The sequence below is a fragment of the Diachasma alloeum genome, unplaced genomic scaffold (assembly GCF_001412515.2).
Source record: "Diachasma alloeum isolate Michigan unplaced genomic scaffold, Dall2.0 Dall_scaffold_00782, whole genome shotgun sequence".
Taxonomy (NCBI): domain Eukaryota; kingdom Metazoa; phylum Arthropoda; class Insecta; order Hymenoptera; family Braconidae; genus Diachasma; species Diachasma alloeum.
Window position 1 is genome coordinate 612,845 of NW_021680912.1, and position 14,908 is coordinate 627,752.

Below are 14,908 nucleotides of genomic sequence, written 5' to 3' on the forward strand. Positions count from 1 at the left end.
TCAAATATTCCATTTATTTTCTGCTCAAATGATCTGAAAATTAATAAAATTCTTGATTTTTCAGTTTAATTATTTCGTAAAAACTTGGAAAAATTGCAAATTTTTTTGGCAAATCCCATTGAAAATTCAATCAAATTGTGAAATTTGCGTCTCACTGTCACTGAAAACTCATGAATTCCCTTGAAGTCTACCTAAAACTTGAAATTTCATAACCGTTTTTATCCTAAGTCTCCTTGTACACCCCTAGATTCACCTAAGAAAAATCTGCTGTCGAATCTTTCGCTAGTTTCGGCTTCATCCCCTCGTTCTGCTCAATGTTCAAGTTCTAATTGCTGTAAATAATTAAAATTTACTCTTCTGAACAGATTTATTGGTTTCAATCACATGCCTGTCAACGAAAAAAAAAATTCACGTAATTAAAACGAATATCATAATGATTATGCCTTATCTAAATGGATTTTAAATGTAAAGAGATACTATTTCGAGGCAGAGGAGAATATTAACACTGATTACTCGAAAACTGCCAACTGAAGTTAATTTTCAAGATGAATTGAGGTGCCTCGCGATGCATGTGTGTCTACGAAAATTCGTACGAAGAATTTATTTTTGGTCTGGCCTTCGTTGCAGGTTTTTAACGTTGCGAAACTAATCTTGTTTATCGATAGACTGAATCCTCCTTTTTTTCTGTTTCTCTCTGTCTTAAAAATAGTTCTGTAATATTTCGGAGTGGCTTGGATCATTGGGGATAAAATCATTTGTGTGCGTAGAGTGATAAATTTCCGACATTTTTAGATAGGTTTCTTTGGATTCGCTGGACAGTTTGGGGCGTTATGTTTGCACGTGTCACTGGGCACTGGAGGGATTATTGACACATGTGTCAGAGTATTTCCTAATCGTTCTCTCGTTACGAAACACTCTCCGATTTTGTTCACAACATTTTATCGATTCTCTGGTGGTTTCCCTTGAGACAGAATTTATGGGATTATCTCTTTGTAGGTACACGAATTATTCAGCGCCATGAAGGAGCAATCGTCCTTGTCCAGGGTCGACAGGGACAGGGACCTCCAGAGGTCCAACAGTAGTGCCGCTGCCCTGACAACAATTGGCGCTGACATATCACCGAGTTCATCCCACTTTTTTGAGGTAAGAAAATAGGGAAGGGGGACGTACCGCACATCAAACACTTGTGCAATATTTTTCGTAGCTCTCTGGAAGCTTCACATGCTTTGATTAATTCATGAATTTGCATATTTCATCAGGTACTTTACGTTGGAAAAATAAAGTTGTCTCATCAGAAGGTCCCCGAGTCGTTCATTGACGATGCTCTTATGAAGTTCAAGGCTCATGGCCTTGAGAAGTCTAAATCAACAGCGGGTAATCTGCTTGCCGAGTGTCAGCAATTACGTAGGCAGGCTCATCTTGCTGCCAGTAATGAGAATCGGAGGGATAGTGGGGTGAGAATTGAATTACACCTCTCTCAAGATGATTTCGCTCATTAGAATTGCTTTTAAATGTTCTCCTTGATTAATTTTTCACTTGAATATTCGTATGTGGAATATTTCCTATAAAATCTGCAGTGGAGGAAAAATTCTTTAGACCTCCCTGGTGAAGGGATATTCGTAGAAAATAATACGAGATGTATTTCTCATACTATTAATTTTTTTTAGTGAAATTGATGGTAGATTTAGTTCATATCTCGTATATTTGAGTTTCTGAAAATTCAAAAATTTATGGAAAAATTTAGGAAAACTGTTTATTTCCGTTCAATTATTCCATTATTCGATGAATGTTTTGTCAATGAATTCAAGAGTTTAAAATACCTATAGAATAATGATCTAACGTAGAGAAATCATTTCTGTTGAATTTCCAAGATTAATAAAAAATCTATAAGCGAGTTGATCTCAAATTGAATTAAAATCCACTACATAAAAAATTCAAACGCAACTACTGCCCAAATTCCAAAAAAATTCTATTCATCTAATATTTTCGTAAATACTCAAGAAAGACTGGAAGAATAATAACAACCATAAAATCACTGTTTAATTCCAGGATTCGTCAACAAGTGATCTGGGCAGCAGTGACAACGTCTCAGGCCCCAGTATAATCTCCCCAACGAGTCCCCTGGGAATAACCACACTCGGAGGCTCTGTGGAGTCCCTCCCCCCGCCCCCCACCGAGACGCGCGAAAGTTCCCAAGCAAAGAAAATCGTAAATGCAACAATGCAACCACCTGATATGATGAGAAATAGAGCGGCCTCAACAGGCAGTGTCCTAGGGCCCCGAAGAGGCTCTTCATCCAAGGGAAATGACGATCACAATCGTACAATGTTATTCCAGGTAAATAACCCAAAACGACAATTCCTCCGGTGAAATTATGAAAGCCTGAGAATTTTACTGAATTAATCCATCGGTTCATGCAAATAAGCAATTTATTATTTCCCTGACATAGAAAAGATCGCCTAAGGAGACACTAAAATGAAACAACTCTTACTAATTTATTCAACTTATTATTACACATACAAAAAAAATTGAATTTCTATTGACATTTCTATTAGTTTTTGGTAGATTCTATTGGAAAATTCCGCAAAAATGTTCAATGAAAAATATTCTACAGAAAAAATCAATAGAAATCCAAAAGAATTGATGTTGTTTAAATTTGCTTGTTTTTAAAAATTGTCTTTATTCATTTATTCATTCTTTAATCTCCATAAATCCCATTGTAGCCATCACACATCTTCACTTACACAATTACCATCACTAGAACAATTAAAAAAGAAAGTGACTAGTCAGCATTGAAAACACTAAAAAAAGACTGACAATTAACAAATTATTCTTATACTATACATTCCAGGTTGGCCGCTGTGATCTCAGGCTCATAAGCCCCGACAGAAAAGGCGTTCTGTTCCACAAACAGTTAAAGGACATTGCGAGTTGTGTCCAAGGCCTGAAGAACCCCGAGCACTTTGGATTCATCTGTCGTGAGGTGTCTGCCGAGTGTTTCATCGGTTACATCTTCAAATGCCAGTCAGCCTCAGTGGCTGATGATCTTGTTGGTGCTATAACCCAGGCATTCATAGCAACTTGCAACGGTGCGAAAAAAGAACGTCACACAATACTCCAGTGTGAGCACTGTCCCATGGTGTGGTACAACAATCTTTGTCAAGCAATCGAGGGTCAGGGGGACAGAAAGACCCAGAGTATAATATTCACTCGTATGGAGCTCCTCCCAGAGGACGAGCAGGAGATCGTTGTGACGAAATACAAAGGTGCTGAGGCTGCTGGTGGCTCTGGTCGTGAGTTCAGTTTACGCGAGCAAAATCAATTTCTTATGATGCTGTTACGTGCCCACTGTGAGTCCAAGCAATCACGACATGTTCACGATACAGCTGAACAGAGGAGTGAATTTTTGAATCAATATCTGAGCGTTGGAGTGGGCAGCACAATATTCATGAAGGCCAAGAGATCCTTAACGAACTCCTTCGATCATCTGATGAAAAGAAAGGGTTCGAGGGATGATTTTGGACTGAATTCACACGTGAGGGATAACAATGCCTCAAGGAGTGAGAGAGGCAGCCCTGTTGGATCGATGCCTGGGATGATGGGAGAGGTAACACCAGAGTCCAATCGTCCCAGGTCCCTGAGGGTCTCCCCTGAACAACAGTTGGTGGTTAACACAGGACCAAAGAGCCCCATGATGGATATATTCCTGAAAGTGGGTAATTCACCAAAGATGTCGCCCACTGAGGCTGAAGACAATACACGATTGCAGTCCAACAGTTCTTGGAGGCAAGCAATACTCAATCGAGTTGTCACACCTGGAAAGGACCAGGAGGCTAGGGACGACAAAAATACGAGGGATAAAGTACAAGTGACACCCAAGAGATCCAAACAGGAGTTACGAGAATTATGGAAGAAGGCGATCAATCAACAGGTGATTTTAATAAGAATGGAGAAGGAAAATACGAGACTCAGGGTGAGGCAGGAGGAGGCGACAATGAAGAGGATAAAACTGGAGTACGATGAGTTGAGTAGTTGTGCTAGGGAATTGTCAGAGGTATGGGATTTGCTTGTGAGCAAGGAGAGCAGGATCTCAACAAAGTGCGACAATCAGATGCTTCTCCAGGCGATTAAACAGGGGGTGCCCAGGGGCAAACGAGGGGATGTCTGGCATTTTCTCGCTGAACAGTTTTGCCTGAAAATGCCACCTATCGACACCGCAGACTTTCCTAATTACAACACACCTTATGATTTACTTCTCAAACAACTCACCTCTCAGCAACACGCCATTCTGATTGATTTGGGCCGAACGTTTCCCAATCATCCTTATTTCAGCTCACCCCTTGGTCCAGGTCAGCTCGCTCTGTTCAACCTGTTGAAGGCGTATTCTCTGCTGGATCACGAGGTGGGCTACTGCCAGGGCCTCAGCTTTGTAGCTGGAGTTCTTTTACTTCACATGTCTGAGGATCAAGCCTTCTTCCTACTCAGACACCTCATGTTCAGGCGAGGACTCAGAAAACTTTACTTACCTGATATGGCTGCACTCCAGCTGCATCTCTATCAACTGTCTAGATTACTTCACGACAGGTTACCCTCGATTTACTCTCACTTTGATAAACACGAGGTGTCGCCAACGCTCTACGCAGCCCCCTGGCTACTCACTCTCTTCGCCAGTCAATTCCCCCTGGGTTTTGTCACCAGAGTATTCGATCTTCTGTTCCTCGAGAGTTCGGAAGTCATATTCAGAGTGGCTCTCGCACTGCTGGAGGAGCATCAGGATCAGCTGCTGATGTGCGACAGCTTCGAGGAGATCATGGAGTACCTCAAGGTGACAGTTCCAGCTGTCGACAAGGCCATCCTGGATCGTGTCATGAAGAGGGTCTTCTACCCGGATCTGGAGATCCCCAAGCAGTTGAATGAGTACAGAGTCGAGTATCAAGTCCTCCAGGAGGAGATGTTGTCCGTCAAACCTCAGATCGAGAACATGGAGAAACTGGAGTTGCTGAATAAACAGCTGACCCAGCAGAATGCCCATCTCACCTCACAACTGGAGATTGCTGTGAGCAATCTTCAGCGTCTCGAGAGCACCAGATCCTCCCAGCAGCTGTCAGTTCACAAACTGGAGTCGCAGAATCGAAGTCTGGAGGTGACAGTTGCCACTCTGGGCTCCTTCATACAACAATTGGCTGAGACTAGGACTGATATTGAAATTCCGGGCGATGTGAGGAGGATAATAGCACAATTCAGTGTTGCTGAGAAGCGTCGGAGTAATAGCTCCAAGTCATTTCCCCTGAAGGTGATTGAGGATAATAACAATCGGTATGAGCCCACCAAGAGCAACTCCACGGGACGAGACTCGAAAATATTCCTCAAGGGCAATATGGAACCCCCTTATCCACTTAAATCTGCCCTCAGTCAACCGAATCTTGGGACGAAGCTGGAGAAAATGTCGTCGTTCTTTGCTAATTCTCATAATCATATTAAACAGCAACGAGCGCAAATGGCAGCTTTGAGGAACGAGAGCATTGGTGAACACACACTTAATAATAATGACGAGAATGATCCCAAGACAGTTAATATTGACATACAAATCACTGACACTGTCAATACGACAATCGACAATGTTATACAGAGTGACAATAATTTGAAGATTGAGACTGGGAGTCTGGAGAAATCTACCTCGTTGCCGTTGAATGCTAAAATGAAACTCAAACCTACAAAGTCTGCTTATGAACTTGGATCTGTCAAGAAAATTCCCACTACCAAGTTGGATGACAGTAATGACACTGTCTCGAGTATTGGAACAGTTCATCCACTGGACACTTGCAGCGATGTTAACTTCAAGTATGGGGGAACTACGAAATTAAAGTGCATAAAACCGGTGAGGCTGTCCAGTCAGGGGCAGAATGAGAGCCTTAGCAAGGAGCTGCAGAGCCAAAATCCGGAAATTCTTACTAGATAACACATGGTACTTGTCACGATTAATGAGGAGTGAATCGTTGGATGGAGATTCCGCGATTTGTGGAGTCATTGTGTCAATTATGATAGGTCTGTCTTCTAAATTTATTTCTTTGGCTTTTTTTTTTGTGGATTAGAGTGATTTTTGGAGAAGGGGTAATCACGAAATAAATTGTACGAGTATTTCAAGGGTTTAATGTTTCGAGGATTCTGAAATATTTTTTCGAATTCCCAGGATTTAATGAAATGTTGAGAAATTTCAAGATTTTGAATATTGTAATGAATTTCTAAAGACATTTCTGAAAATTGTGAAGATGTAATGAAATTTTTGATTTTTTTTTCGATATTTTCGATAGTTCAAAAATTTTCATTCAATATTTAGTATGAATTCGCCGAATTTTACGAATGATTACCCTCTCTCCCATCATTGTTATTCCCCAGAGGACAGATTCTTCATTACTTTCGTCCACACGCGTCCATATTATCCCGTACTGGTGAGAATCATCGAATGAACTGCACGATTATAACATTGAAAACAGTATTTAATTGGGTAGAATCCGGTATTAAGTTCTAGTGGATTAAAAAATCTTGTACTTTAATTATTCTCGATTATTGAAGATCACCTGAATCATTAAATCGCACAAAATGAATTAACGGGTTTATTTTTTATCAGTCTTCTTCGTCAGTGATGAAATATAATATATCAAGAGTAGAAATTTCTAAATGTGAAGAGAATATCACGATGTCTTGCCTATGTAATAGACTTAATAGAAAGTTCTATTGATAAATTGAATGTAAACTGATTCAACTTTGGATCTCTCTATGCAGTGTGCCAATTAAACAATATATTGTACATTTATAAATTATATGAGAACAGTCCATCAGGGAAGCAATAGTAGCACGACTATCACATCTGTGAATGCTCACAGAAATTTTTGAAACGTCAAATTGGAAGTAATTGTCAATCGAAACATTACACATCTCTAAATGACTGCCAAATTTAAATAACACCCGGAATTATTCAAAAAATTAGGTTTAAAATTTATTCAGTACTTATCGTTGATTAACTTAAACACTGTAGTACAAATCATATGAGAATAAAATATAGTTCAGTATTCGATGGATGTTTTACTGGAAATTGCGTAAACAATGAAATAACGTTGAATGTCAAAGTTGAGGAAAAGTTGATTCATTGGCCCATTTTTTTTCATGGAAAGAGTAAATAACTGTAGAGAGAAGTTATTTATATTTTCTAGTACTTAGATTTATACCATTCTAGGTGACATAGCAGTCGTGTATTTATGAGGGGTCATTAATCCGCGAGGATCAATTGTTTACGTGTTTAAAGAAGAATTCTAATGCTATAGTTGCCAGTGATGAGCCACTATCACAGCCCGTACTTGATCAGTGTACATAAATTAAAGATTAACATACAGATGTAAGGAATAGATTTAGTGCAGTATATGTGATGAAATTGTATCGAAGGTTTTCTCATGGAATTTAGGGAGAGTAGGGCATGCAGTAGGTGAATGTTTCGTTTAATTCTTCGGTCCATCATTGATGAAGTAATTACTGAAAATTCTCGATTCACTTCCACAAATGCTTCCTAGGTACATCATTGTTGGTGAGGGACAAGAAATTCCTCTCGCAGGTGAAAAGACGTTAGAAAAAAAGAATCCAGTCTTGTTCATAGTGATACTAGAGTAGTGAGCAATTTCCATTGAACTGGAAATGGTGATAAGATGTGACGATGAGGATAAATATTCTCCCGTCCACATTTATTAAAATCTTTCATTTTTTATGGAAAATATCATTAAAATGCCAGTAAAATGTATCGATTTATTTTAAGGTAATTTGTAAGATGAAATGGATAATATATACCCTATTTCAATGCTTAATGCAGATCAGAAGAATTACATATGTGAATTATGTCTTCAATAAATTAACATCAAATGTGAATTTTAATTATTCTAGTAATGTTTATTTAATTCCTCCCTTAATTGTAATACTTACTTCATTGTGAGGGATTTATCGTGAAATTTAACAAGACAAATGATACATGATAATGTCAAAACATTTATTTGCGTCTTCAATTTATCAATCTGATCAATTTTTCATTTCTCTTTTGTACATACAATACACAATTAATGACAAAACTGCTGTTCTTCACATTCTAAATAGTCCCTCGGCAGCATTATAAATGTACAATCGTCTATATCTCACTCTCATTTCCTTCAAAAAGTAAACAAATTCATTATTGATACATAGAGTACGGAAAAAGTACATCGAATTTATTAATTCACCCACTCCCCCACACTTTTTTTTGTCATTTTTCAGTTATTTTCCTCAGAGCGTAAGAAATGATAGAAAAAAATATTAGTTGTGAAGAAAATATGTAAACGAAATTATCTCTAATAGAAAAAATATAATATGTAATAATGTAACCGCCATAAACTCAAGTACACGATGATTAAATTTTCTCTGAATAATGATAAAGTGCCACTGACATTGCATGTACAATCAAATCAATAGATTTCAGGTTATTCAATGGAAGATGAATTAAATGGTCAATCAAGTCGTCATATACGTCATTGAGTTAAATGATACGCTTGCATTGAGCATTGCATTACGATAAAAAGCACTCCACGATTGCCGCAGTTGGCATTTCTGGTCTCATATATATATTTTTTTGGCTTTTTCGTTTTTTTCATTTTCTATCAATAATATTCCGGTGATAACAATCATAGTGAAAAAAGTTATCAAGTTTATTTAAACTAGTTTACATGTATATTTAATATATCATAATAATCAACGCCGATGCCTAAACGACCTATTTATCTTTTAACATATTACTAAATAGGTTTGAGTTAAGGCAGGTAAAAATCGTATTTTCATTATTTGTTCTCATCAGCTGGTGTTTTACATTACCACTCGAAAGAAAAAACATCATTTTCACGCGCATCATCATCACGCCCAATAGATTTTTTTTATTTTTTGTATATATTTTTTTTAATGCAATATCAAATGCAAATTGAAAAACGTTCATTTTGTTACTTAATAGAAAATAATTGAAAGCGCTCGGAAAAAATTATATCTAAACGGCACTTCGTCTATGATTTTACATAATTGTTTTAATTTTCATTCTGCCCGGTTACATTTTAAGAAGAATACAGCGCAACCAGATTGGGCTTCGAGAAAAGAAAAATATCATTAAATTTCATTAAATTCATTTCAAATACACGAGGTATTTATAGTCGATTCGTCGTTCAATCTCACTCCCAGATTAACCGAAAAATATAATATGAAAATGTGAGAGTGAAACGTCATCTCAACCCCTCTCCCAAATCAAGCATAATTGATTTTAATTAATAGTCATTTGAACTTTCACCACTGATAGACTCGTAAATTAAACTAATTACATTTTTCTCGCACTCTCATTTACCGTCTAGTCTACAGGAACGAAAAAAATAATCAGACGATATGTACAAAAGCAAAAACGTACATAAAGTAACAAAATGTTTCAGCAAAACTCAAAATCCTGCATTATCCCCTCGAAATAAAAATATTTCTCCAAAGCGTAAGTGTTCGCTGATAAATGAAAAAGTCGATTAAACTCACTGGTTATGACATTCGTTGGGGAGAAAATTATTTACACAGAGTTGTACAAAACTGTGAAATTACGATTAACTAAATTCTATGAACAAACTGTGCCAAGATGTCATGATAACCGAGACGAGAGAAAAAAAAAGAGACTATAGCCTTAATGAATTCTTGTACTTCTTCCGTACTTGTTTACATTTTCTTGTATTTTTCCATCAGATTCAGGGTAACGAGACGAATGAATATCGATTCATGTACACATTTTAGTCTAATAAATTTTCATTGTCCACCCCCCCAAAAAAAAAATTACCAGTCATTTCTATATACATTCCCAGAATGGAAGAACAAACGGTGAATTTGAATTACACAGAACGGGAAATAAAATTCCATTGTATTCCTCCACAACTGGAGAATGATTTTTCAACATAACGAAAAGAGATGACTCGCGGATTTTTTTCAAATGTAGTAAGATAATCAGTCTATCGCGATGGGTTTGCGTCAGTGAGGAGTGACTCTAGTGGTTCGTACCTTTCTGTTTTGAGACTGCCAATTCTCTTGAGATGCTGATGGAGTGTGTTAGCAGCGACTGGATGACAGGGTGCTACACTCGGTGTCGATGCACCAACTGCCTCGGATAGACTAACGATGAATGTTGACCATTCTTGTGTCATTGCTTTGTCATCGGGGTAGAGATTTTCTGCTTGCTCGAGGAGCGATGCAATCACAGAGACTCCAAACTGCACATTATGAAAATGAGAATATCAGGGAAAGAATGAGCAAATGATGTACTCAGGCTGTCGTTTCGCATTTTTTATTTACGTTAATAGTACTCTAGACTCTAACTTGGATTATTGTTGATTTTAAAAAATTTCTATTGTAAATTTTGAATTGAAAATGATGCTGTTGTAAGTGTAGGAGGATTCTTTTTTTTGAAATTGTCGGGTCAAGGATAATTAGGTTGATAACGAAAAAAATAATACTGATGTGAATTTAATAACATTTTCTTCTTGCTACCCACGATTCCGAACAAATGATATTCATGCTGGAAAATTGAGTGCTTATGAATTATTTACCGAAAATGCTCGTAATTTTCCAAAATTGCAATTTTTTGATTATTTCATCCTCCAACAGTAAACTTTTAAAAATTTTCCCCGCTTTTTAAAATGTTTCTAACGGTTCAACCTCAAAATTAAAATTCCAACTTGCAAAGTTTAAATAATAAATCATTGTAAAATGTCCGGAAACTCCGATTCAAATAGGGCCCTGAATTATTTTTCCCGTTATTCTTGAAATAGATTAAGCATAAACAACGAAGAATCAAGAATCCTCAAAAATTCTCATCCCAACATTTTCAAAATCCTCGATCGAACCTCAAAACCTACGGAATTAATCCCCCCACTATCTTCCCAAACCCCCGTCTCCCCGAATACCCCATAAAATTTCAATTGTACAAACCTTATTGGTCACAGCAAAAGCGAGACTATTATTAATCCTGCTGTTCTGATTGACCGAGTCCAAGAACCCCCTTGCCAGTCTCAGAACAGTCTCAAAATCCCTAGTAGTCTCAATCCACCTGTGAAACTCTGGGAAGAACTTCACCAGCAGATAGGCATCCCGCCTGCCAACAATGGCCAGCCCCCTGAGCAGCCCAGTCCACAGTTCGCCCAGCTGTGCACCGTACTCCGTGACACTCAAGAAAGGCAGAAACCTCAGCAAAAGATTCTTCCCCTTCCGAATACTGAGAATGCTGGCGAGTTTGTCCTCATGCAGCAGTTGAATGAGTGACGTCAGCATGATGTTAATGAGCTCAGGGGCAGTTTTCTTGGGGGCTTTGGGCTCCTCGTTCTCCTGGGGCTGCTCCAGTGGCTCAGCCACCTGAGCCAGGGGATTGCTCAAATCCTCGAGCTTGAGCTGCACCGTGTACAGTCTCTCAATCTCCAACAACCGCTGCCTCGCCTTCTTCATGTCCTTCTGCTGCGGATGCTGCTGAGGATCGCTATTGGGCACCACATCCATATCAATGATCTTCCTGGGTGCTGTGACACTCCCGCACTGCAGCTTCCCCAGAGAATTCTCAAACTGCGTCGGGGTATAAACAACCTTCGTCAACACATGCTGCTCCTTGTCCCTCGGATCCCTCCCAAACCCATTATTATTCTGCTTCCTATCCCTGCTGTCCTGATTATCATTCTTCTTATTCTGCCTCTCCGAGAACACAGTGAAGTAGTAATCATCGACATAAGGCTGATTGGTCTTGTGCTGGAGCAACTGAATATTCGTCAGCCACTGCTTCTCCCTGGAGCTCATCAGCCCAGAGTACTCGTCATACTCCCCATTATCGTTCAGCCCATTCAGCTGATTATGATGACGATGATGATTGTACCTCTGGTTATTACGATTCTGATGCCAGTACTGATTGTTCTTGAAAAATGGCTGGTGATTGGCTGCTGGTGGCTCGTTACCGTGACTTCTGCACTGATTTCTCTGATTGTTGTGCTGATTCGGGTGATTCGTTGGAATGGCGAATCGCGGCACTGGCTGGTCGGGTCGAATGAACTGCGGGAGGTTGAGTCTTGGCTGGGGGAAATTTCCCACGAAGTTGCCGTGCATTGTTTGACGTTGATTCACTATCAGGTGGCGGGGCATGGAGTGGCGCCCCAGTATGAGATTTGTTTGATTCGGTGGCATGGGACGTGGGTTTTGGAGTAATTGGTTGGGGAGGTGAACGTTTGGGGGGAGAACCACCGGGTGGGGCCCAGGGAGGGCTAGACCTGGGGGAAATCTCGGTCGGAGGGGGCCGTTGAAGATTTTCTGGCATAAATTAACTGGCAAGTGGTCGTTGAGACCTGAATAGTCCAGGATAAACTGGTTCCTGGGGGCCTGGGCGTTTGTTATCGTTGGCGGGGGCTTTGCTAGACCTGGCGGGGGGCGGATGAGACCTCGCTCTAGCTCCTCGACTGTTTGAACGAATTTCAAGGCCACTGGCAGGGGCTGCTGGGACCCGGGGTGAATCTGGGGCTGGGGCTGGGGGTGTAGTACCAGCGTGGGACTGTCCCAGACACCTGGCCGGGGGACTATTCCGTCCTTCTCGTCGAGAACTAGGTGGGATAAGCTACCCTCGATGTCCACGTCCAGCCCATTCTTCGTGGAAGCGGTGGTTTGCACCAGGGGACGAGTTGACTCGGTTATCTGGGCCAATTTCTCGTGGTCCTGCTCCCAGTCACCGTCGGTCGCGTCCTCGCCGAAGGTCTCGTCGTTCAGGGCATCGTACTCGTCCTCCTCGCCTACTTCGTCATCGTCTTGGGGGCAATCTATTGCATCGTCGAATCCACTTCCCTGGAAAGGAGGTTGGTGAGAATCGACCGGGTCTGCTGAGCAACTCCTGGGGGATTTTTCAATCTTCTTTGGGATGGGAGGGAATTTCTGGGGGATTTAACTGTTTTGAGGTGAGAAGGATTTGTGGAACGGGATATTCTACCCCTTTCATGGATAATGCTCTGAATGTCCACGAGAAAATGAAGGTGGAACTGGGGAAAAGTCACCAGTGGGGAACTCAATTCAGGTGAATCTAAGCGTGAAGTATTTTTAAGTCGTGAAAAAATTCGTTCGCACTTGAAAAAAGTTTGCTCATGTGATTGCTTAACCCTGAAACCCTCGCGAATCCCCTCAATTGGGGTTTTTTCATAGTGAGACTGTGATAAATTATACACAATCGAGAATAATCCTGGAATGAGTTGCATTGTGTCTGAATATGACGTCTGAGAAGTGATTTTCTATGACTTATCAAAGGTCATAACTTACAGAAACTGTTCTGCAGTAAATTATAAGGAAAATATCGAGGTAAAATAACAAAACTTAATTATCAGTTTAATTGCATTCGCCATAATTTCACTAGGTGTGCTATTTTTTGGAGTTTGATGCAGTGAAGTTCCTACTTTCTGAGATTATCAACGACTACATCTCCCTGGGACGGTTTCCACTCTTCATTCAGAATTTTTTTTTGGGTTTGTGAGGAGAAACAACAGCTACTCCGCAATATATTTTGAAAGAAATGAAGGAATATTGATGAAAAAATAACAAAACTAACTTGTCAATTATAATTTTATTCATCACAACTTAATTAGTTGTGCTATTGTTTCCGAACGCCCTTGATCATTCCATCAAAATTGAGTTTGATTTAGTAAGGTTTACGAGGTTATGTATCTAGATGGTTCGAGCACTCAGGCCAACGACACCGCATTACTCGGGAGTTGTTTCAAGGGCATGTCGCATAATAACTCCAATGTTTTCATCATGCATCTCAACAGAAATAAAATAACGAATTTATTCCGAATTATTCCCATTTTTTTCAGAATCAAATTGTGAGAAAACTAATGAAAAATTGAGGTAGAAATTGATATTAAAAACTAGAACGCGTCGCAGTTCTAGCCACTGTGATGTTGATTTCTCGCAGTCACATTTGATCCTCAATCGGGGGTCAATGGAATCGTGTAGATTGAGAGGAAATTAATTTAGCCTTTACTCACTGGGTGTGACGTTGGAAATCCGAAAAAAGAGTCTGCCATTTGATGAAATTAAATCTGCAAAATGTCATGTTCCGAGGAAACGTCAAGCGCTGGAAAAGACATTAGCTGTCATGGCGGATTGCATTCTCGTGGGGTTTCGCGAGTGTGAGGTAGGTGGCAGTGCGATGCCGTCTGGCGGCTTTCATTGGGCGAATTGTCGGCGATTCGAGAGTTTTGAATCTCGTCGTTACTGTTTTCTTTACGTCTGTCTACCGGCTTTTCTTTGTTAACGACAATGTTCACGTGAAAAATGAGGGCCAGAACACCTCGAGCCTTTTGTTGTTGAAATCAGAGGACAGTTATGCACTGCAGGGTCTGAAGGAATCGTGTGTGTGTTGATGACGATAATAAAACCGCCAATTTGGGTTATGATTCGTGGGCAGCCGTGCGACCGAGTGCGAGTTCTCTCCTTAATTAATTTAAACTTTTGCTTGAGTGTTGATTACGAGTAAAAAATTCCCAGTGTAGCCAGTGCTGGGATAGTTTTTGGACACTGCATGTGGTTTAAAAATGGTGGAGGGCAGTGTCGGTGGCAGTTGAGCCTTGGCTTCGCGGGATGAACAAAGAAAGTATCGTGCGTGTATTTTGTCGATTCGATCAATTAAAATTTGTGTTTGTGAGTGCGTTATTAGTTACAAATGTCGAGGGTAAAAAGTGTTGGCATATTTCTTTGGAGATACCGGGTGGGCTAGCAATGAGAGAGGATAATCCCGGTTGCAGTTGAGTCTTGAGTCGTTGGATTCCCGAAAACATCGGTTTATTGTTCCTGAGGTGATACAATTCCACTG

General features: G+C 39.9%; 2 protein-coding genes across 5 annotated transcripts in view; one reads left to right on the forward strand and one right to left on the reverse strand.

Annotated features, from left to right (window-relative positions):
- LOC107044673 (TBC1 domain family member 1) overlaps window positions 1-7,920 on the forward strand; it is a 32,298-nt gene extending 24,378 nt beyond the window's left edge. For all 4 annotated transcript variants that reach the window (XM_015266630.1, XM_015266632.1, XM_015266631.1 and 1 more), the window contains 4 exons: window positions 997-1,143; window positions 1,260-1,454; window positions 2,050-2,337; window positions 2,852-7,920. In XM_015266630.1, coding sequence (XP_015122116.1) covers window positions 997-1,143; window positions 1,260-1,454; window positions 2,050-2,337; window positions 2,852-5,959 — 3,738 coding nt within the window. In that variant the 3' untranslated portion in view covers window positions 5,960-7,920. The remainder of the gene's footprint in view (window positions 1-996; window positions 1,144-1,259; window positions 1,455-2,049; window positions 2,338-2,851) is intronic.
- A 91-nt stretch (window positions 7,921-8,011) lies between these two features.
- LOC107044674 (protein PAT1 homolog 1) lies at window positions 8,012-14,183 on the reverse strand. Its single transcript, XM_015266634.1, has 3 exons — window positions 14,082-14,183; window positions 11,011-12,891; window positions 8,012-10,292 (listed from the first exon to the last, which is right to left on the reverse strand). Exons 1-3 carry the CDS (start codon window positions 14,118-14,120, stop codon window positions 10,035-10,037), a joined length of 2,178 nt encoding a protein of 725 aa, XP_015122120.1. The 5' UTR covers window positions 14,121-14,183; the 3' UTR covers window positions 8,012-10,034.
- Between the last annotated feature and the right edge of the window lie 725 nt (window positions 14,184-14,908).

Excerpts from the sequence above, each read along its gene's own strand:
- LOC107044674 (XM_015266634.1), bottom strand. The coding sequence starts at position 14,120 with ATGGCAGACTCTTTTTTCGGATTTCCAACGTCACACCCA. Across the intron at positions 12,892-14,081 it reads GATTTCCAACGTCACACCCA|GGAAGTGGATTCGACGATGC; the intron begins GTGAGTAAAGGC and ends CCTCCTTTCCAG. Across the intron at positions 10,293-11,010 it reads CTTTTGCTGTGACCAATAAG|TTTGGAGTCTCTGTGATTGC; the intron begins GTTTGTACAATT and ends CATAATGTGCAG.